Genomic DNA, 23,893 nt, shown 5'->3' with positions numbered 1-23,893 from the left:
TTAAATTTATTGCGAAGCCTCTCTACATTTCATAGAATCAGCAGCTTTCTACAGAATTTTGTTTAGAAGCAGGAGCCCCTAAAATGGTTTCCGCATTATCGCAAGAACTACCACGCGCAAACAAGGAAATAGGCCTGATTCTTAAAGCGAAGCCCTATATGTCTAGGTGAAATCACCTGTGTTCAGAAAACTTTCGTCATCAGCATTGGCTCGAGCACGTCGCCTTCTTCAGTAGTCGTCTCTTTGGCGCCCCTCGCGTTGCGGTCATGGTCGTGCTCGGCAAGCGCTTATACCACTGCATCCCGCATTCGTCGTCGTCATATTCTTCGACAGCGGGCTGCGTTACCGCTCATCATTCAAGCGTAGAATTTCACTTCTCTTCTGTCGTAATGGGGAGGCCACGTTTACGGAGGTATGAGCGCTTGCTTAAGATGGTATGAGCCGTTTATTTTTTTACGTAACGGATAGATTTAATTTTGAAGCAATTTAATTTCCAAGAATCGCATGCGGCGACCTAACCACGACACCGAGGAAACTGAGACATCGAGCGCAAGCGACAACGGCTGAATGCGGGCATACCGTCAGTGACGTCATTCTCTCCATCGCAGCCGAACGTGCGTGTAACCTCGTAATTGATAAATACTTTAATGAACCCTCGGGATTAACGCAGTGAAAAACACCGGGGCGGTATGTTTCAGCTTCGCTGGTTAGCCATCTTCACGGAGTGTAAGGGCCGACGAATTTTTTATACTGGTTATTCATCGCGAAGTTTTGAGGCGCTATACGAACTTCTACACAAAAAAAAGGTAAAACAATTGGCGCAGGTGATAATTTCATGCGCAGCATTTCTTGCATTTCAGCATAGTAATCATATAGGCTTTGATGTTTATAACAAAATTCGCGATGTCGTTTTTGGTATTTGAATACGGCGTTCGCGAAAAGCACTGCTGGGACCCAATTTTGTCTGCTGCAGCTGGACTATATATATGTCTTGTGTTTCCAGGAACACTTCAGGTCTGCAACTCGTCAGAGTGTATTCAAAGAGGTAACGTATCTTTGCGTTTTGTATAATAATTAAATTTCTTCTAACTTAGCGTATTCATTGGTAAATTTAGAAACAAAGAAATGTCTCACTGTTCTACGGAACACAGAGGTGGAATTGTGTTATGTGTATATTGCTGCTACTGCTGTTTTAAGGCAACGAAAAGAATTCACTCTGGCTGAAGCATACACCAATAAAGCTCCCTTTTCCGTAAAGTAGTGGTTCTCTTATGATACATTTAACTCTCCGCATTCTTGACTGCTATAGCGCTCTCGGTAATGGCATTGCATTCGACGAGTCATTTTAAAACGATTCTGGCACGAGCGCTTTATCCATTCAAAACACCCAACTGCCGCTCAGGTCTCGCATGCACTTTCCCGTTTGTCTTGCGAATCCAGTGAAGATCCCGATATCATTCCAATGTTACGAACGCCACACTAGACTAAGCGTTGGGTTATCTCAATAATTATTTAAAATTGCACCAAAGTTTCGTTGCAAAGAGGAAGAAAGCAACAGTACATGTGCTTTTTCGTGTGCTTTACTGGCCAGCAGCCACCGCGAATGGCGCTGACGTTAAATACATGCAGCAATGAATACTGCATGTTTTGCAAAGCAGTGAACTCAATTTTCGTTTTGTTTGATTTGTTTCTGCATCTCGAAGTAAAAGATACATTAAAAATAACTTCTGTTAATAGTTTACCAATTGTGAATAGACTCGCGAAAAATATTAGTGGACGCACTGACCAGGTATACCACTACCAAACATATTAAATTCTTTCGGTCACTGCCAGAGCATGCTGGTTAGCCTTTCGCCGTGTCACAAAGTTCATCAGAGGTTAAGAATACAGGAGTGCCTCTAAGGGTCTGCTTTCACCGCACACTAGGTGCTTTCATGAAGAATCCATTACTCTTACGACGCTTGCCGATCCACAGGAGAGCAAAGAAAGGGGCGCTAGATTTGAAAAGCTTGATCCTCCAATCTTGGTAATCTGGATTACCGGGAATGACCAGACGAAGGGGTGTGAAGATGGCCACACGAGTGTTAATTGCTCATGTATGCGAATCCTTGCCAAATTGTGCTTCTGTTTCTCTCTCCTCCACTAATGCATAGAAAATTGTGAGAAATGAATGATGTATGCAAGGCACCGTATTCATGTTTAGGTTATTAGAATATTAGCAAGAAACAAGTGAATCGATCTGCCTCCTATGTTCATAGAAATGTTTAGGAACATGTGGTAGTGAAAACGCCTCTTTTTTTGCGATGTGCTTATGGGAGTTGACAAACATAACTGTGGCACAACACCATCAACGTCGCAGGACTAGTGGTGTATGAATATCAAGACTGTCGAATGCGAATTGAATATTCCCTGCTTCTTGTTTCGCATTCGAATCTAGAATTCACTATTCGATGTTGTCAAATATATCAGTTTGAATACATAAGGCTGTCGAATATATAAGGTACAGCACTTATTGGAGTCTCGAAGGAGTGAGAACGACGGAAGTCGGAACTGTTAACGGTAATTTCTCTCCAAGGAACCTGGGAATATTGCAGAACAGCCCCGTGTCTGTAGTGACCGCACGTTCCATGTAGCGTATGCTTAACAATTTTCAGGCAATGATAAGATTGCCCTACGCTCCGGCAGCTGATATATAATTTCCTATGGGTGATATTTCACCAGTCTCCCAATAAAACATTTAGAACAATAGGCTATGTTTTAGTATCAAGCGTGTCTCTCTCTTTAAAAAGAACAATAAACGTGTATCTGGGGAAGTGCTGTTCACTCGTTTCATTACTGTTGTTTCTAATTCCAAGCAGTTGCTTCTCATTTTCCTCGCCTCTTAGTTGTCCTCACATCTAGTTGCATGTATCATTGCACAGAAATCACAACTTTTAGACAACTAGACTTAACACAATCAATATCTTCCATGTTGTTTTGGAAACGTCAAGATGTGCCATATTTCATTGGATATTCGTTTGTTCTTTTTCTCAAGTGTTCGTGTCCTGTTAAATTTGAAAATTTTACAATTGAAACTGACAGGACATAATTTGGCATCAGAATATTTTGTCACATATTCCACCTGAACTGGACCTTCCTAATTTTTAGCAACACAAGCGATTATAAGTTGTGCTTTAAAGACTGCCACCGCGGTTATACACGTAAACGTTCGCGAACATATTCTCTGAGAGGGCGGACATGAAAGTTTGCGTGTTTCTGTGGTGCTCTAGATAATTAATTTAACCGATGCAAATGAATAAGAATGTCAGGATTCACATGATGTCCCTATATAAATCTAGTGTAGGATGAACGTCATTTCGAGCAAACTGCAAATCCCGCTGTTACTTTTAACCCACCTAATCCTACAGGTTACAATTCCGGTCAGGTAATACTGTTGTGTTCGCTTTGCTTTCATTTCCTTTAGTGCCTATTTGGTTGCTATATAAACACTGGTTTTCTGCCAGTGTTTATGCCAGTGCCAGTGTTCTGCCAGTGTCCTGTGCCAGATGAGTTCCACGTGTTCATAACGATGATGATAATTTCCATGCATTGGCGCATGCCCAACAAGTAGGCGGTACAATGGCACGTGCCCACAATAGGAGACTGGCCAATAATATGCCCATATATAATGTGACAATGTGAGCTATCTCTTTGAGATGGTCATCGCGTGTTGATGCTTATAAGTTCCATACTAGGTCTTATACCCACAATGAAACATAAGCCAAGAAGCTTGTTCACGTGGTCAATCATGCTGAATTCCATACTATGACACGCACCTACAAAAAATCATCATCCAAAAAGCATCTCGGCGTGTTGATGGTTACGATTTCTATGCTACGGAAAACTCATGGATCGGATACGAAGCGTATGCGTATGTTGATGATGATGGTAAGCATAGCCATATTATGGCACGTTCCCACTAAGTGCAATCCACCAAGAAGCGGTCGGTGAATTCAAGAGTTGGAGGACGCTTAAGCTTCGCCTTTAAGACTAGAACGCGACAGCATTATCGGGACCCGTTCGCACCGCATCGTTCGCATACGGCAAGTAGCCTTCATTCACTTCAACTGTGAACATGGGAAAACAACTTACAAAGGCCAAGCTTACACCGACCCCCGTAAAGTCGCTTCACTTTTAAACAGAAATGCATTGCTGGAAAGACGTTTTTCCAGGGGCAATATAAGTGGTCTTATATTAAAATGCGAAGGCCCTAGCACCTTTTTTATTATTTAATTAATTGTTTGCTATTGCCCCGACGCGCGCGCGTGTCGAAAACAAATTATCAGGCAAAGTCCAAATTTGACTTGCCTAGGATGCGAGTGCCATCTGGATATTATTTTCGCAAGTAATGTACCCGAACGCGCGGCTGTAGGTCTGGTAGAAATGCCGGAAAAGAGGTTTGTGTTTGAGTTTTCTCGTAGCAGAATTAGGTTTTCTCGTACATTCAAATTACAATCCGTCGCCGATTACAATCCGACGGCGAATCCGTCGCCGGATGGTAAAGTCGTACTTTATCATTTTTCTGACGGATTTCACTGTGAGAAATTCAATTTTTGTTCACCAAAACCTTGCACCACGTGGAGGGCCTGTGGGTCGGGATGGTGGGGATGATTTTCTCCGCCACCCGCCGACATCGCACGCCGACGCCGGTTGCCGACGCCGGATTTTTTGTGACACGGGGCCCTTTACGCTATTGAGTTAAAATAAACAAGAAGATATGAAGAAATGTATAGCAATGTAAAGTTTGTCACATTGCCTAGCGCGGCTGTGCGAGAGCACACGCAAGAGCCAGTTTCGTATGCATCAAAGACGAAGGATCGAACTGGACATGTTTAAAAGATTCTATTAACCGCTTCATGAAAGCTTCGCTTTACATAGATTTTGACTTGTGCATTGGATCTGAATAATGTGTTGGTTTTTAGGAGTCCAATTATTGTGTTTAGATTATACCTAAACACTTAAATTTTCTAAAGACTTTGGGTCAGGCAAATCTGCGCTTTGTCAATCAAGATTCACGCTGTTTTAAGTTTGGTTAACATATGTGTAGACCCTGTGACCGTTAGCCCAGGGCAAAGATGTATTCGTGACCCCATGGCCTTAAGGACACAGGGTAGGGCAAAATTTTTTTAAAATTCGATTTTTGTTTTTTCACTTATTTGGAATGCTCAGGCCTTCCTCAACAATATCCAGTACCCCACATGTTTTTCCGCGTTTTGATTGAGCCAAAAATACCCGGTTTTCGAAACCAAGTGACGAGTGGCCACGCCCCCTTTTTTCACCTAGCAAAACCTAGCAATCGCTCATGCTTCTTCGAAACGTAAATTTTGTGGAAATTACGAAAGAAGAGTGCATTGGGCACGTACAAAAGAGAGTGGGTGCCAGGCTAAGAAAGTTGAAGAAAGCAAGGGCACAAAGCTATCTGATGGCAAAGGTCTGTCAGGATGGGGGCGGTTGACTTACACTTGCATTGACAAAAGACAAACCTATTATGGCTTAGCCATAAGAAGAAACACTGGAGACTTGGAAAGCATACGGAAAGCTGTTTGGGCAACATATTTTCACATGTTGGCTACGGATATCAACCCAAGTCACGGGCTCTCCCCAAAAGATGCCGGCACTTGGTGTGCATACAACAAGGCTCAATTGACACAGGAGCCTTTTATGCACAAAGAATACTGGCCTGCACCAGTCCTTCATGCCATTAAGCCAATATTCCAACAGTTCTACCCAGACCTGCTGAAAAAGTGCTTACACGGCAAGACACAAATTGCTAATGAGTCATTTAACCATGTCGTGTGGGAGCGCGCACCGAAAATGTGTTCCTCGGAATGGAGATGCTCAAAACTGCCACCTTTGATGCTGTGCTCATGTTCAATGAAGGTTGGATGGCAAGAGTTAACGTCCTGAAGGCATTTGGCATATCACCAGTGCGTAACACTGTGATGTGGTTGGGTGAAGTGGACCGTTGTCGACTGTATTTTGCCAAGAGAGAGGCCGAACACATGACAAAACAAGCCAGGGAAAGAAGAAAACAAGCAGAGAAGCGAAACGCTGTCTCTGGCAATGACTATGTGGCTGGTGGCTATTAGGCAAATGGTTAAGTGTATCTTGTTTTTGAAAGAAAATGAAGTGAACATGTTTTTTGTCTTTGACCCTCAATATCTCGAAATATTTTTTTTGTTACATTTGCCCCATTTTTATAAAAACTTCAAACGACAGCACGCTGATTTTTAGCCAGCGTAAAGTAGACACCTATGCACAGCTACTGAACTAGAATGGTACACATGCACTCAACAGTTCATTTTCTCTGAATTGTTTCCTTTGGAAAAAACAAAAACTGGCTGTGTTAGTAAAAAAATTGCGAAACTGTTGATCTTTGACAAATAATCTTAGTTCTAGTTCCACTGCAAGACGACATGATCGCGAATGAAATGAAAGAAACCCGAATGCGCAACACGCAGTAGTTGCTGAGAAAACGGGTCTCAAATAAGGCTGAATATACATGGGAGATATAGGGCCTACCCTGTGCCCTTAACAGAGATGTTCATCTCCCTGGACAGATAAATTAGAAAAATAAGTAACGAAACGGAGCCCACGTTTTATTTCTCTGCAGGTGGTGTGGCCATATTGAGCCGTATGTGTGTAATAACTGTGGAAAGCTGAAAACAGTTCCGAAATGTAATAGTTTATATAATCATTCAAAAAAATCTGCACGAGCACCTTCTATACCTACGTGTCTTGCAACACGTTTTCTACGCACATATAGACGTTTTCTAAGCATGTATAGATGTCTTTATTGCGAGCCCAAAACCGCTAGGATTACGTCGATATACGTAGACATACAATGCTTTGAAAATGCGTGATTTGCCCACCCCTCATAATTGTAGATGTGGGCAAGAAGGTGTTTTGTGGACGTCTTAAACGGCTGTAGTTGTAGTTTATTTTGTCTGGTCACAGACGTCTATAAGACGTTTTGTGTTCATTCGTTCAGCGTCAGCGAGGCATGTCCTTGCGTCTAGAATGTTATGTAAGAATTTTTTTTAGAATGCGTTTGGTAGATATGCGAATGAATGTTCTTGCCTTACAGCCCAACTAATAACTGAATCGCTTAATACCAGCATTGATCCTTGCACGGACTTCTATTCATACGTTTGCGGCCGGTGGGAAAGCAATCATCATCTTCCAAGTGGTAGGCGCAGCTATGATGTTTATGAGGAGATTTGGAAAGATATTCCGGAAATGCTGAGTTGTAAGTTATTCTTTCTATTTCATGTAAATAGTCATTGAACACGTGAATCACGCTTCAAACTCACCATAGATCAACTAAGAAACTTATGCGTTTACTTGGTATAGGTTCTAGAAATAAAGCTATTCCTTGTGTGTTTGTGTCAAACAGTGAGACATGAGAATACTCGTATGATTAAATCAAGGTTCAAGGTTGATCAACGAAAACGGTAGCGCCTTCTTAGTATACAAACACAACATATAGATGTGAATTCTTGCAAGACATCTTCTGCGTATTCATTTTAGTGTAGTTCAAGAAATCGGTGTATTGAGATTACAAATTTACAAATATAAATAGTACAATTGCTACCTTACAGTCGTAATTAGAATTACGCATTTTGCGGCAAACATGATAATGTTCAGCTGGAGGAAGTGGCGTTTTATCTTTGCTTTCTGTTGCTTTTCAGTGTCATTGACAGCACGTTGAACTTTGCAACAATGTAATGCTTCGCCTCTTTTTCCCTGCTCTGTTTTCCTTAGGAAGAATGCATGTTTTATTTAAATGATGAAGCTTTATTAAAACAAATGTGCATAATTAGGATGCCGTCTTGAGCTGAATGTCCTGTCCGGCAGGCGCGTCAAAGTCCGAAACTCGCGTAGAATCGCGTTGAAAGGTTCGTCCAACATGGCGGAAATAGGCTCGATGTGCCTGTTTATGGGAAACCGTGAACGGACAGTTGGGTTACGGAGTCGGTGAGACGGCGTCATTGAACGTCGACATGGAGTTGGTAGTTGTGCAAGAAGTCTGTTCCATTGACTGCCCGATGGACGCCTGCCACCAGGAAAATCCAGTGGAACACTCGTGGAAGGTCAAGGCTTAGCGTGATGGAGCGTGACGAGAAAACTTAAATCCTGGTACGGTTGACGGCTCGCAAAAACGACACAGTTGTCGCTTTTCGGTCGGAGTGTTGGGCGGGGAGAATGTCGACGTCAGCTCCTGTGTCGACTAAGAATTGTTGTCCCGTAACTCGGTCCATCACGTAGAAAAGGCGACTTGTGTGTTGGGCCGGACGGCTCGTCGCCATTAGAGGTCGGCTGGCCTGTTTCCCTGCCAAGCGCAGGGACGCCGACAGTAACGGGCGTCGTTTCCAAAACGGTGGTGGTAGTAGCTAACGCCAGACGTTGTAGGTGATGTTTCATGGCGGGTGTCTGGGCCTCTTGGTTTGCTAGAGCTACGGCTGCGTGGCCGCAGAGATGACGTGCGGCGATATTCCGCTGCACAGATGATGCGTTCCAGGCACTCATGCAAGGAGTCGAGTGGAGATTCCGCAGCTGAAGAGCAGGGAGGGGTTGGCAGGGTGGTTGTATGGTTACCCGGAGACGATTCCGTGGCTGCGATTGTTTGGGTGGCCACTTCTATGACTGTCGGCCAAAGCGGCAAGTCCAGTAGGATTTATGGTAGAGGCTATCGCCAGGACCATCTGCACGTTAGCCGGGACTCGTTGCAAAAACAATTCGCACAATAGCGAGTGGTCGATGGATCACGCGTTGTCTCCGAGCAGCTGCCTCATTCGGTAAAGAAGTTGACTAGGGCCTTGGTCGCTGAGTTCTTCAGCTGACAGAAGCTGCTGGATGCGAGAACAATGAAGCTTCTGTGTGCTGTAGCAGTGCTGCCTTGAGATCGCCATAGGCGGCGGTAGACAGTAGGACGTTCAACCAATGCCCTACATGATCAATTGCGGTGGGTAAGAGCGCTGCAATGGCGTAATGAAACTTTGAGGTTTGAGAGTGGATACCAGCGACTTGCAATTGATTTTCGACCTGAAGAAACCACGCCGAGGGATGCTGTTCCCAGTACTGTGGGAGGCGGACGGTAATGGCCGAACAGGAGGGCTCACCGCGTTCCTTGGAAAGATTTTGGCCTTGACCACTTGTAGCATTATTCTGGTCCATGGTATCACGTCTTCGTCACCCAATTGTGGAGACACGCGACCACCTAGACAAGTAAAATATCGGCCTTCTGAGGAAGAGAACGAACCGATGCTCTTAGCGTAGCATTTTTAACCTGTCTCTGAAGCCCATTTTGAAAATCTTGGCAACCACGGTTGAGCAAGATTGGAACGAACGAAGGCCACCGGTGATGCACGACGCCCTTTTCTGTGAGAGCACGCCACGCCACCTAACGCCTTTTGCGCTAACCTACGCTAACCCAACCTAACCTATCGTTGGCGACACGCGAAGGCAATAATCCTGACGGTGTGACGTCAGAGCCTCGCCAGCGGCGCTTCAGCCAATCGCGTTAAACCGCGGTTGCTAAGGCGCGGTGTCTTCTATATTTTTAATATACGCGTCTCGGAACGCTAGCCCTTGCCAGCGCCTCCCACGGGCACCTGCGTAGTGTAGACGCGAGCGTCTACGTAACTCTGAGGCGACGCTGCCGCAATAAATGTTTAAACTGTTGTTTAAAAAAACGTATATTTACAAATATCCACTAGTTAGGCGAGGAGCACACCCGTAACACCAGCTAAGATGGAGAGGATCCGCCTTCTATCTCTTCTTCATCGGTACTGGTGTATTGGCGCAGTCTTCTGTGTCGCGACATTAACCCCCGAGCGAAAACACTGGAACCACGTAGGTATGTCATAGTTCGCCATCAGCGGCCAGATTATACTGCTTTAGCCGAGCAACGTGACTTACATCAGTCTGCGCGGGCGCAGATAGCCCCATCCATTCTGCCGGTGCAATCTCATACGCCACGGCGGTAACTTGGCGCAGAACGTGATAAGGTTCATTGTAGCATGGTAGAAGCTTCGCGGAAAGACCAACTCGAAGAGTTGGCGACCACAGGGGGCACTAAATATCCAGGAGAGAAACTGGCATCCTTATGGCGACATCGTAATGCGGTTACGCGCGATTTTACGCGCAGCGTTCGCACTGGCTACGGAATCTTGCGCGTATTCCGATAGTTGTTGTAGAGCGGCTGGTAGAAAAGTATCCATGGGCAGTGTCTGTTCATGGCGAAAAAGTAGATAAAAAGGTGAACAACCTGCAGTATCGTGGCATGACACATTAAACGCGAATACAGCAAAGGGTAATACAGTTGAACCCGGATATATCGAACCCACATGTAACGAATTATTGTGTATAACGAAGAGCAGCAAAATCCCCTTGAAAATGTATCAATATTTTTTATTTATATATCGGAATACCTATACATCAAATTTTCTTGTGATCCCCTTCAGATTCGATATACCCGGCTTCGACTGGATAGCATCCCAGTTGCGGTGGTAGATGGAGACGTTCATGATGAGCGTGCCGGTTATGATGCGATTCAGTCGTTCGGTGAGGTTGTTTGTCAGAGGGTGATAGGCGGTGGTGACCTTGGGTTCGATGGAACATGAGCGAAAAGGGTCTTTGATTACACAGGACAAGAATCAAGGACCGCGATCGGTGAGCAGCTGAGGAGGAGCTCCGTGATGCAGGATCACATCGTGAGAAGGAAGTCCGAAATATCTATAACACAGCTGGTTGGACGTGCGCCTGTAATAGCGTAACGCGTAGCATAGTGTGTCGCTATAGCAACCTATTTGTTCTCTGACGCTGATGTAGGGAAGAGTCCGAGCAGAAGGACGGATCTACTGGGACTTCGATAGGCTAAAGAAGGCCGGTGGGAAGGGTCGGTGGCCTCTTGTGTTGTTGGCACAGTTCGCAGCAGTCAACATACTTCTGTACGGAGCATTAGAGGCTACACGCGATCATAAGTGCGGGTTACACCAAGATAGTCTGCTGTGGGTTTATAAAGCAGCTGCTGCAGGACAGTAGTACATACGCACCTAGGAGGGCACCATAAGCAAGTGCTCAGGGTCTTCGCAGCATAAACTGTGGCGGTGTACAGTTCCACTATGCAAGGCAAACATCCCGAGGGACTCGTCATATAGTCCCCGGAGCTGAGACGAGTGATGATGGAACATAAAACCGAATCACGCCGCTGTTCATCACCGAAATGAAGAAACTCCGAGATTAAAGAACACAGGCATCGGTGTCAGGGCCGTTGCTGTCGGGTGGATCAACGGGATATCGGGACAGGCAGTGCGCGTCCTGATGTAATTGACCAGACTTGTGCAGGACGGAAACGAGTATTCTTGTAAGCGCAAAGCCCAGCGTCCAAGACGGCATGTAGGATATTTCAGCGATGAAAGCCAGCCGATCCCATGGGGGTCAGTCACTGCCGTTAAAAAGGTAAGGCCTAAATTTAGAGTCACGACCATGCTGGCGCTGAGGAAGGACGGGCTTCGATTCCGTATCCACTGGCATCCATCCGAACTTCTGTAGGAACAGATGGGCGGAAGCGCACCAAAAAAAAAAAAAGAATACGTGAGAAGGCGGATAAGTGCAGAAAATGCATGAGTTTCTCTATTACCTTATAAGAAAAGCGTATCTTTTTTGAGAAGTTCGTTGAGTGGACGGGCGATGTCAGCGAAATTTTTGACAAAGCGATGGAAGTGAGAACATAAGCCAATGATGGAGCAAACTCTTTGGCTAAAGAAGGTACAGGGAAATGCTTCCTGGCGCGAATTCTTTCTGGGTCAGATCGGATTCCTACACCATTAATAAGGTGTCCGAGCTGCGACGAACAAAGTGGCACTTGATTAAGTTGAGCTGAAGAGCGACTCTGCGGAACACCTGGAGAATCGCTGACAGGCAATTGTCCAGGTGCATGGCTGGCAAATGTTGCGGTTGGCTGGCAAATATGGCTGGTAAATGGTGAAAAACAATAACGTCATCTAGGTAACATTGGCAGGTCAACCATTTGAAGCCTCGAAGGAGCCTATCCATCATCCACTCAAACGTCGCTGGCACATAGCATACACCGGAGGGCATGACTTCAAATTGGTATAGCCTTAAGGTGTTACGAATCAGTATTATAGCGATCCACAGGATCCACGGCAACCTGCCAATAGCGACACCGTAGGTCGTTGGACAAAAAATAACTCGCTCCATGGTGGCTGCTGAGGGCATCATCAATGCGTGGTAACTGATATGCGTCCTTCTTATTAATCTTGTTCAGGTGTCTATATTCGATACAGAAACGCCTGGTGCAGTCTTTTACAGCGTAAGCTGTTATGGGCTCATTCCAATAGCCGTTTCGGGTCGCGATGATGCCGCCACCGCCGCCCCGTAGCCGCTATCGCATGCGAAAAAAAGTACCCGCTCTCCGCCCAGGCCCCTGGCGTGGGAGCGTTGCAATGGGAGCGAATGTGGCAGCCGTAGTTGCATTGTCGGCCGCTTGGCTGGGCCGAACGGCGCTAGCCATCGGCGATGGAACGTGTCGGCTTGTACGCCACGCGCGACGGCGTCCCAAGCGCGTTCCTGACGCATTCACTCAAATTACTAGGTAGTACTGTCGAAACGCTCGTCTAGCTTACACTGTGACTGTGCTGCGTGTGCCGCGCAGGCCTGGCATTTTTTATCTTGACGAGCAAGACTGGAGATGTCCGTGGGCTACACGGATGTTCTGTCTTTTTCTGGAGTCTTGTTGACTTCTTTTTTTTTATAATCGCCCGTTCAACAGCAGAAATGCGATACGGATGTCGATGAATAGGGTCTGCGTCTCCAGTTTCGATTCGATGCGTGATAACCATTGTCAGGCCAAGTGAGCGGTTGTCGAAATCAAAAACATCCAAGCACGACGCTAACCCACAGCAAAGCTATTCACCGTGCGCAGGTCAAAGTTCCGTGGCTATCATTTTGTTGAATTCACTTGTGGGCAAGCTGATGGATCCTTTAGCTGATGGCCCAAGTAGGACTAGAAGAGGTTTCAGATGTTTGTGGAGATCTCACAGTCGTTTGTGGATGACAACGCAGAAAGCGTAATTCCGGAAGGCAGAGCAATGGCGGATAAACCAAAGTTTAGCACAGGCAAATAAGCCTCATTGTTAACAATTTCGACAACCACGTGTGGCAGGGTCACATCGTGTGCCAAGACAACGTAAATAATAGAAGATGCAACGTAATCTCCGTCCACTGAAGTTACATTTACGTAGGAGTTCTCATACAGCTAGGTTTTGAAGCCTATATTTAAGTAGCAATGTATCTTAATTTTTTTCGCTGGCGGCAGCTCCACGTCTATTATCCCTGGAAGTACAGTGGAACTTCGTTGGTACGATATTCGCGGAAACCAGAAAATTAAATTGATCATCCAAAAATCGCATCATCGAAAGCAAGCCCCAAAACGTAAGAAAATAGGCTTACTTGGTGACAAGCTCGCTAGCCAAGCTTCCGGTGGCGTCCGAGTAATACTGCTCCGCATAACTTGTGTGTTATGCGGAGCAGCATCACTACACCACACGAATCGCAGCCAACTCACTTGTATTGAGCAACTTTAAAACAGCTCGTCAGTTTTCGCTCTACTTTCTTTTTTTTTTTGAAAGTCCGTAAACACGTAATTTTGAGAGATAAGTTCCATTACATAGCTACGCAGGTCACGGCACCACGAGGCCAAGAATTCCGAAAGAAAGGAACACGGTCGTGAACGTGACACAACGAGCAATAGGACTGGCGGACGAGGGCCGGCGCTTCATTCGGCCACGTGACCGCATGAAGATCCCGCCTGAAAAGCCAACCAAAGCAAGCGCGAGCGAAAGCTGACGCGAGCAAACGATAATACGAGTGCGAAAATAGTGGTCGAGCGGGTCGGCATAACACCAGTTTCCCGGGCCACTGGCCCGGTCATGGAGGTGCGTGCTCTCTTCCTTCTTTAAAGAGCGAGCGTGCGCCTCCAGACCGGCCGTGCTCGCGCGTGATCAGCGAAGGGGGCAGCTCTCATTGGTCTGCTTCGCTCGCGGCTTGTTTGCCGCCGGGGCGCACGGCAATTTAAATCGGTCCAGGACCGATCCCTCCCACTGCACGAAAAACGTGCTTCGCGGTAGCTCTTGTGGCGCGCATTTTTGCGCTGCCGGCGCACAGCGCGTGTTTTTTCGCTAGTGTCGTTGTTCGTGGGTCGTTGGAATGTGATTTAATCTAGTACACTTGAATATAAAGGTACGAGTTTCAGAAGTACCAGTCTGCAGTCGCATCATCCAATTTCAGGTGAAACCGCGATCGTATCAACCGCATGAAAATATACTGCTCCTACGGGGCGTTGGCCTGGAAACGAAAACAAAACGTATCATCCCTAAAAACATATTACGCTGATTCGTATCAACGAGGTTCCACTATATTTGCTTCAGCGGTAACAAGCATTGTTAGACAATGCCACATTTATGAGCAGGTGATGTGTACTGAAAACACCAATACACCTTTGCTTACAGATATTCTTGGAAATATAACCCTGGATGAGAATAACCAAACCATAATTGACAAGGTGGCAACCATGTATAATGCGTGTTTAGGTAAGTTGGGTTATCATGTCAGGGCCCAGCTGATGAATGCCTAAATATTTTCCTTTGAATCATCCAACTGCCATAACAAATTGCCTGAAGACAGCAGTCCACTATACACGACTGGCTGCATCGCATCTTATGGCACTGAGGTCAATGGTGTTTATTCGCAATGATTTTATTAAGATTCATAACTGTGCAGCAATATTTCAACTAAATTTCCGAATTTGAAACAAGCGTACAAAATTACTGATACACATGTAAAATAACTCTTTCATAACAAACTGTATAATCTATATATCGAACTCGATAGATAGATAGATAGATAGATAGATAGATAGATAGATAGATAGATAGATAGATAAACTTTATCAGAAAGAGTTTTCGGTCTTGCCCCGAAGGCGCATCGCTAATGGTCGGGGCCCCTAGTCCAGGGCTCCGCTGGCTCTTGCCAACTTCTCTGCTCTCTGGGTCAGCTTGAGCTGGTTGTCAAGGGCCGAGCTGGACAGCAGTGCCTCCCATTGCTCCCTCGTGGCGTTCGTGTCGTGGTGTTCTATGTTATGTAGCGTGCACTCCCATGTAATGTGGTATAGGGCTGGTGTGGCGCGGCACCACGGGCATTCGTCCCTGTAGGCTGTGGGGTGCATGCGATGTAATACGTGTAGGGTAGTTTAAGTGCCTGTCTGGAGCCTACGCCAGGCAGCGGCATCCTCCGTCTTTGGTTTTCGATGGGGTGGGGGATATCGCAAGCGACTCCCTCTGTGGTAGTTCAGGATTGCTGAATACTCGGGGTCCACTGGGTCAGGGTCATCTGCAGTCGGCGTGATGAGTGCTTGGTTATGTACAAATTCTCGAGCTGCTCTGTCGGCATACAGGTTACCCGTGATGGCAGCGTGGCCCGGTATCCAAATGATGGTTTGGGTGGTGTTGTCTTCAGTGTCCTCCTTTGGTAGTTGGGCTAGGACTTGTGCCGCAGGTCTTGCGATTCTTCCCTGTAGGAATGTTGCGACACCACGGACCCGAGCACATGGGGGTTGGACCCTCCCACGCTTAACCGTGCGTGGCTTAGCCGTGCCCGGGGAAAAGGGGATCCTGGGGGTCGAGCCTATGCTGGGTGTTCGGACGTTTATGGCCCCTTGGCGGAGGCTACGAACCGCTTTGGCTCTGCTTCGCGTAGACGGCACCCCGGAATGACCCACCCAGGGGGAAATCGTTAGTTGCCTTTTCCTATCCTCCTGTCCGATCTTCGTCTTTATCTCTCACTTGCAATCTTTCCTGTATCCTCCACTCTTCCTCTTATTTCCGACTTCACAGGCAGCAAGGGTTAACCTGGTGTATTCTATCCAACCTAGGATATTTATATTAGGTTATAGTATCTACATACAGCTGGCGTCTGCGTCTACTTCGGGTCTCCGAGCCCTTGTTGGGCTCGGTGGTGGGCGGCTGGCGTAGCTGCCGAAAATACAAAACATTTATGGTTTTAAGTACCTTTCCCCGACTGCCTGATCGCCCTCTTTCGAAAAGAGGACGCACCGAAGAAACTCGATTTTTTGCCAACGCAAGGAATCCTTCCCACGCTACCATGTTATACATAGCAAATGCACCGAAAAGACAGAATTCCTTCACCTTTCACCTTTGCAAAAGTTCTCACAGACGTGCTGGGTCCCGGATACAAAATCACTAAAATGGCTAGCGGCGACCTACTGCTTGAAGTTCGCGACAAACTACAGCATGAAAAGATTTCAAATCTCATTGCTTTTGGTGGTGATGAAATAACGGTAACCCCACATCGCTCAATCAACACATCCAGAGGTGTGGTATCCGATGATGATCTCATGAATCTGAGCGAAGAACTAGTTGAAAGATGGAAGGAACCGGATGTTATCCAAGTACAAAGAATAATGATCAAACGTGACAACAAAGAAATAAGTACAAAACATCTCATTCTCACCTTTGCGACGAGTGTACTGCCAGACTCTCTCGAAACTGGTTACACAAAAACACGAATGAGACCCTACATTCCGAATCCACGCAGATGTTTGAAATGTCAGAGATTTGGCCATGGCTCGCAAAGCTGTCGTGACCGGCTCACTTGCGCAAAATGTGGCAACAAGAACACGCTTCCGACAACTGCACCGACACGCTCCACTGCGCGAACTGCAACGGTGAGCATGCCGCATATTACCGATCATGCCCTACGTGGAAGAAGGAAAAATATATTACATTGAAAGTGAAAGAGAACATCTCATTTCAAGAAGCGCGGAAACGTGTTTCATTCCTACATACCGCAGGGTATGCTGGTGCAGCGCGAAAGGCGACAACGCTGCAGCAGATTCCGGAATCAGCCCGGCCCACAAAGAGTGTGGCCGCAGCTGCGCCACCAGCCCCCCCAGGCGACAGCAACCAGCACTGCTGCGCCGCCTCTGAATTAGGGCCCATCGACCTCTGGGTTGGTGGCCTCCAAGGCCCTGCTTTTCGAGGCAAGGCCTACCCCGCGACTACCCCGCTCGAGCTAGCGGAAGTCCAGTGGCTCCCAGCAGTCGATGGACACAACTCCAAGCCAGACGGCGCAGCCAGCGTCTCGGGAGTGGCGCGACTCTCGCGAACGCTCCAAGACAAACAAACCACGGATTACGGGGCCTGGAAAGGCTTCGTAACCCAACCTGAATCCTCTTGACACACAGCCCAAAAATACAAACAATATGGATACACAAATATTACACTGGAATGTGAGAGGTCTTATGCACAGGCTCGATGACATTAAAGAACTTCTACACAAATACAATCCAAAGGTGCTGTGTGTTCAGGAGAAACACCTAAAACCAACACAAAGTGACTTCCTCATGAAATACACCATTTTCCGAAAAGATCGATATGAAGCATGCACTCGCCTCTTCGGGTGGCGTCGCCATTATAGTGAACAAAGATGTTGCTTGTCAGCAGTTAATTCTCCGAACTCCTCTTGAGGCAGTCGCAGTCCGAGAAGTGTTCTTTCAGAAGTTGGTCACTATAAGTTCCCTTTACATCCCTCCGAATTACCAACTTTCCAGATCAGAGTTTTTAAGCTTCATTGCTGAAATTCCCCAACCATATATCGTTGTTGGAGATCTAAGTGCCTATAGCAGCCTGTGGGGTGACTCTCGTTGTGACGCGAGAGGGCGCTTAATTGGAAACTTTCTTTTCTCATCTGATGCGTCCTTGTTAAATAAAAAAGAGCCCACATTCTACAGCGCTGCACACAAAACATACTCATCTATAGATTTAGGCATCGCATCAAGTACACTCATGCCATATCTGGAGTGGGACGTCACAAAAAACCCTTACGGGTGTGACCACTTCTCGATCGTTTTAACATTAACAAAAAGTGAAGAAATCTCTCCTCGTGTTCCCCAGTGGAAGATTGTTTCTGCTGACTGGAAGCAATACAGAGAGCTCACCCACCTAACATGGGATGACATCCGTAATCTTAACATGCACGACGCAGTGGCATATTTCACAGCATTTATTGTGAATATAGCTTCCATATGCGCCCCAGAAAAACAAGGAAAGCATTCGAAACGACCTGTTCCTTGGTGGAACAATGATTGTATGGGAAGCACGAAGAAAGCAGAATAAGGCTTCAGGACGCCTTCGGGACTCTCCTACAACAAAACATCTCATAAATTTTAAGAAAGGAAAGAGTGAGGGTCGAAGAACGCGCCGCCGTGTCAAAAGGGAAAGCTGGCAAAAATACATATCAGGCATAAATTATTGCACAGACAGAAAGAAAGTCTGGGACGGAGTTAACAAATTAAACGGCTGGCAAACTCATCCTCTGCCATTGGTAAACAACCAGGGAAACACTCTTGAAGACCAGGCTGATTTTCTAGGCCCCCACTTCGAGTACATTTCTAGTTCGACCCACTAGACAGATACATTTATACAGTACCAGCGGCAAGCAAAGCGATGGCCACTGGATCGGAAAATAACAAAGACTGAACCTTACAACCGTCCATTTAGTATGGCGGAATTTGAGGCATCACTGAGTTGCTGTAATAAGACAGCGCCAGGAAGAGACAGAATAGCTTATCACATGATCACACACTTACACCCTGAAGCCCACAATACACTTCTGTCGATATTTAACTCTATATTCTATTGTGGGTACATCCCGGCTGCCCGGAAAGAGGCAATAATAATTCCCATTCTCAACGAGGGCAAGGACCCGACTTTGGCCAGCAGTTATAGTCCTATAGCCCTAACAAGTTGCCTGTGCAAACTCTGAGAAAATGACTAACCGGCGCCTGATCCGTTTTCTTGAAAGTAACAAAATACTAGATCCCATACAGGGCGGCTTCAGGGAAGGAGACTCACAACAGATCACCTTGTCCGCATCGAGACAAATATCTGGGATGCCTTCGTGTACAGTTTTTCTTGTCGGTGTTCTTAGACATGGAGAAAGCATATGACACCACATGCCGTTTTCGAATCCTTTGTGATCTGGCAGGAATGGGCGCCCGAGGCAACTTGCTGAAGGTGATTCAAAGTTATCTTTCGAACCGCACATTCTGTGTTCGAGTTGGTAACGTCTTATCTCGTATATTCACCCAAGAGACTGGTGTACCACAAGGAGGTGTGCTGAGTGGCACTCTATTTGTTGTAAAAATGAATTCGCACAATGTTTTATTCCGTGTACGTCGATGATGTTCAAATCGGTTACAAATTTTGTAACATTGCTATCTGCGAGCGACAGGTGCAGCTTGGCCTCAACAAGATTTTCAAATGGGTGGACGAGAAGGGATCCTAAACCCACATAAAAGCACGTGCGTCCTCTTCTCGAACAAAAGAGGTATGCAACCAGACCCCGATATTGACCTTAATGGAGAACGGCTATCTGTGAGTCATGAATATAAATTTTGAGGCCTTATCTTAGATTCTAAGTTAACTTTTGTCCCGCATCTGAAGTACCTGAAAAGAAATCGCCTGAAGGCTATGAATCTGCTGAAGCTCTTGTCACGCACATCATGGGGAAGCGACAGGATATGCCTCCTTAGCTTATACAAGAGCCTTGTACGGTCACGCCTTGACTACGGAGCTATAGTTTATAACTCTGCAACACCTAGCGCTTTAAATATGTTAGACCCCGTTCACCATCTGGCTATTCGGCTTGCTACAGGCGTCTTCAGGACTAGCCCTGTAGAGAGCCTGTAGGTTGAGTCGTATGAATGGTCCCTGTATCGCCAAAGAGCCTATTTAAGTCTATCTTATGCCCTGAAGGTAAAAGCAGATGTAGAACACCCATGTCATTCCACTATACACGACATATCGGCCGCCAGGCTGTATCAAAACCGGCCGTCTGTGAGGACTCCTTTGTCCCTGCGTCTAGAAGCTCCGGCTAAAGAAACAGGCATACTACTTCAAGAGAATGTCTTAACGGCTCCCAGTCGGCTTCCAGCACCTTGGGAATGGCAGACTATTGAGTGCGATGTCTCTTTCATAGAGATCTCCAAGCACGCACCTGAGACTCATATACGTTCACACTTCCTCGAGCTTCAGGCGAAGTACTCATGTGCAGAATTTTACACAGACGCTTCTAAATATCCTGCTGGTGTTGCTTACGCAGCCCTGGGACCCTCTTTTTCAACACCTGGTGCAATAAATCCGCAAAGAAGTATTTTTACAGCGCAAGCTTACGCAATCCTCTCGTCAGTTAAGCACAAAGCTAATGAATGTTACCAAAGTAATTGTGTTCAGACTCATTGAGCGTCGTTAGAGCTATAATGAGTCTACGTAAACACAAGAATTCAGTTTTTAACGAACTCTACAGCTGGTTATGCTCAGCTTACATGGGCAGCCAAGTGGTCATAGGGTGCTGGGTACCTGGCCATAGAGGCATAAAAACCAATGTAGCTGCAGACGAAAGTGCCACGTCAGTAGTTTTTAAATATAAAGATACAAACATAGCTATTCCTCCCACAGACCTAAAGCGTTTCTTGCGCCATCAGTTGCGGAGATCTTGGCAAAGGCAATGGGACAGCGAAGTGTCAAACAAGCTACAAATGATCAAACCAAGAATAGAGAAATGGATGTCTGAAAAAACGGCAAGACACAAGGAAGTGCTTCTTTGCAGGTTAAGAATAGGTAATACCTATGGCACACACTCTTGCCTCCTGTCTGGAAGAGATCCTCCAAAATTTAATAGGTGTGGCGACCTTCTTACAGTCCTCCATGTACTTGTCCAGTGCCCTGAAATAGAAGCCAAGCGGTAAAAGTACTTTTATCCCGCATATCGTGAGCACATCCCCCTTCACCCAGCATTCTTAACAATGAGCCGCTTTTTGATTTTAATACAGTCTTAAAGTTTTTAGCAGACGTGAACACTTTACAAATCACCTGGCCAGTATATCTGTAGCGCAGCCCCATCTTGCAGGCTGCAGCTGCAGTGCAATAAGTTTCTACAGCACGTGCCTCTCAGCCCTTGACTTCAAGGAACCTCTTGAGGCACTAGTGATATTGTAAACGTTTTAGTATATCAATAATTCGTATCGGAGTTTTTACAGTCATAACTCTTATCATTAGTCATGGTGATTATCTTAATACCAGTATATTTTACGCAATTTACAGCGACTAGCTTTTAGACCTTTTTACGGCCACTTTACATGAACCATTTATAACTCATAGTCCACTTTATTTATAGTACATTGAAAAACCATCATTTGTCATGGCGCTCTTTGGTCATATATGGCCCTTGCGCCAATAAAAACCGCATATTATTATTACTTCCCTGTAGGAACTTGCGGCAGGCGTGCTGGGAATCCGTGAGGATCGTCAGTGGTTTGTTTGCGTGTCGGCCTTCGTGGATGGCTAATGCGATGCCCAGCTCTTCGGCTTCCGTGATCGTGCAGGGGCGGGCTGATGCGCTGGAGGTGACCTGGCCTCGGCGGTCGCAGACAATGCCACTGCGCCCTTATTCTTCGTTCCGTACATAGCGGAGTCCGTAAACGAGCCGTGTTATGGATGGAACCTGCATGTTTTCTCTATGGACTGGGCCCTCGCTTTCCTCCTGCCGGAGTGTAGGTTAGGGTCCATGTTGCGTGGTATTGGGGCAATGTGATACCTGTCCTGGAAGTGACAAGGCATCGTGCATGTTTCTTGGGTTCATAGTGCTGTGGCTTTGAAGCCCAAGGTTCGTAGGACTTCCGGCCCGTGTAAGTCCGCGCAAGTATCTGTTGTTGTGAGACGTGAAAGGCTTCTGTGAGTTCGCTGAGGGTGTTGTGTATCCCCAGCGCCAATTATTTCTCAGTCGATGGACTCATCGGCAGGCGGAGGGCGGTCTTGAAAGCCATCCTCAAGAGTGTGTCTCGGCCTGTTTCGTCTTGGATTTTGTGAGATGGTAGTAGGGCAGGCTGTATGTGATTCTGCTCACCACCAGGCTTTTGACCAGTCGGAGGGTGTCCCCTTCCTACATGCCTCTATTCTTGGTTGTACCACGAGATATCATGCGTGATATCGCCTTGACACTGGTTTTGAGGAGCGTAAGAGTGTGGGTAGCACGCTGTTTAGACTGCAGCGACATGGCCAGCACCATGAGCAATGACTTCTCAGGTATGAGGCCCCCTTTGAGGTGTACCTCGTGTTTTCGTGTTGGGTCTGTGGGGACTGTGTGGTTACCCCGGCCTCGCCAGACTCCTATGAGTTCAGATTTCTCGGGCGAGCATTGTAGTCCCCGCTGGCTGACGTATTCTTGGATCAGGTCAGCTGCAGTTTCCAGCCATTCTTCTTTTTCAATGAGGGACCCTGTTGTGGTCCAGAGTGTTATGTCGTCTGCGTAGAAGGCGTGGCGGAGGCCTTCTACGTTCTGCAGTTTTCTTGGGAGGCCGATCATGGCGACATTGAAGAGCGTGGGTGAGATGACTGCTCCTTGTGGTTTGCCCTTGTTGGCAGGGTGGTATACTGCAGTCTGGATCTCCCCAATCTTCAGCTCGGCCGTGCGGTGGTTTAAGAAGCTCTGAACGTACCTGTACGTTCGCTCGCCGCAGTTGGTGTTGGCGAGCCCTTCTAGGATTCCTTGGTGGCTGACGTTGTCGAAAGCTCATCTGATGCCGATTGCTAGGAGGGCATGTTCGCCGCTGCGGTAACGTTGCCGAGGACTGCTCCCTTGAATATAAGTAAAACGTCGTGTGTACAAGCCTGCGCAGAAACTAAACATACTGCCTGACAGGTGCTTGTTGTCTCGTAAGTGGCTATGTAGTCTCTTATGTAAGATTTTCTCGTACACCTTGCCGAGGCAGGATGTGAGCCAGATGGGTCTGAGATTTTCAATTGCCAATTTCTTGCCCGGTTTCGGGATCATGAATATGCATGCGTGTTTCCACATCGCGGGCACCATCGAAGCGTTCGTGCCACCATAACCGCTTGCGTTTAGCGTAGGCAATGCTCAGGAATTCCTTTTTTTTATTTGTAGAAGCCGGTGGCTATGACGTTTTCATGTCCTCGCGCAGTCCCTTTTTCGGCGATGTGTATTGCTTGGGGGAATGGTGAGCTAGAAGGGATTTATCAAGACAACAGTAAGCAAGTCTTATTATAATTTGAGATTGTTGACTTTTGCATGGCACTGTGCCAACGTTGAAAAATTTTCATTGAAGCAGGTCTGCACATTATCGAGCCATCGACAACAGAATGCTTAACAACACTAGGAGGCAGTAGAAGGCACCGGCAAAATTAGGGCCTATATTCATAGCTTTCTATCAAAAAAACTAAATCTCTTACTTCACTTTTCCACCGGAGAAAACAAATGCACATTTAACGAACACATAGCTACAAACGTTTTGCTTGCATGTGAGCTTTGGTGCATCAAATTACTTGATGTATTGAACTATTATTGCGCATAAACCTGATTGTCTCATTTGCATTTTACCCTATTGAAACAGTAAAATAGAAATATTAGCAGCCATAACTTTTGTGGCCAAATAGGACTTTACAGGTTTAAATATTGTTACGAGACTGCGCGCAATGGAACAAAGATGACGTTGACCATTTGGGTGAAGAAGACGACAATTGAAGAGATTGTCTTTCCGCCATTTTGGCTGTGTTACAGCTCGCTGTATATTTTTGTAAATATATTTTCAGTTATAGCGTTTCCCGTGCCATTTTGGTGGAAGTGATGGGGTACTACTCAAGACGGAACTCCGCAGCGGACGTTTCCTGGCAAGTTCCACCATGTCAACAGGCGGGGATATTGCGTCAACCGCAACACCGGTACCCCAGCCAGT

At 46.4% G+C, this 23,893-nt stretch overlaps 1 protein-coding gene across 1 annotated transcript in view; it reads left to right on the top strand.

The window, feature by feature from the left end:
- Positions 1–23,893, top strand: part of LOC119433589 (neprilysin-1-like) — a 56,430-nt gene that overhangs the window by 9,099 nt on the left and 23,438 nt on the right. The window contains exons 2-4 of the mRNA XM_049659043.1: positions 1,004–1,045; positions 7,127–7,288; positions 14,574–14,654. Coding sequence (XP_049515000.1) covers positions 1,004–1,045; positions 7,127–7,288; positions 14,574–14,654 — 285 coding nt within the window. The remainder of the gene's footprint in view (positions 1–1,003; positions 1,046–7,126; positions 7,289–14,573; positions 14,655–23,893) is intronic.

Source organism: Dermacentor silvarum, chromosome 11 (assembly GCF_013339745.2).
Source record: "Dermacentor silvarum isolate Dsil-2018 chromosome 11, BIME_Dsil_1.4, whole genome shotgun sequence".
Taxonomy (NCBI): Eukaryota; Metazoa; Arthropoda; class Arachnida; order Ixodida; family Ixodidae; genus Dermacentor; species Dermacentor silvarum.
This window is presented reverse-complemented; position numbering and strand designations above follow the sequence as displayed.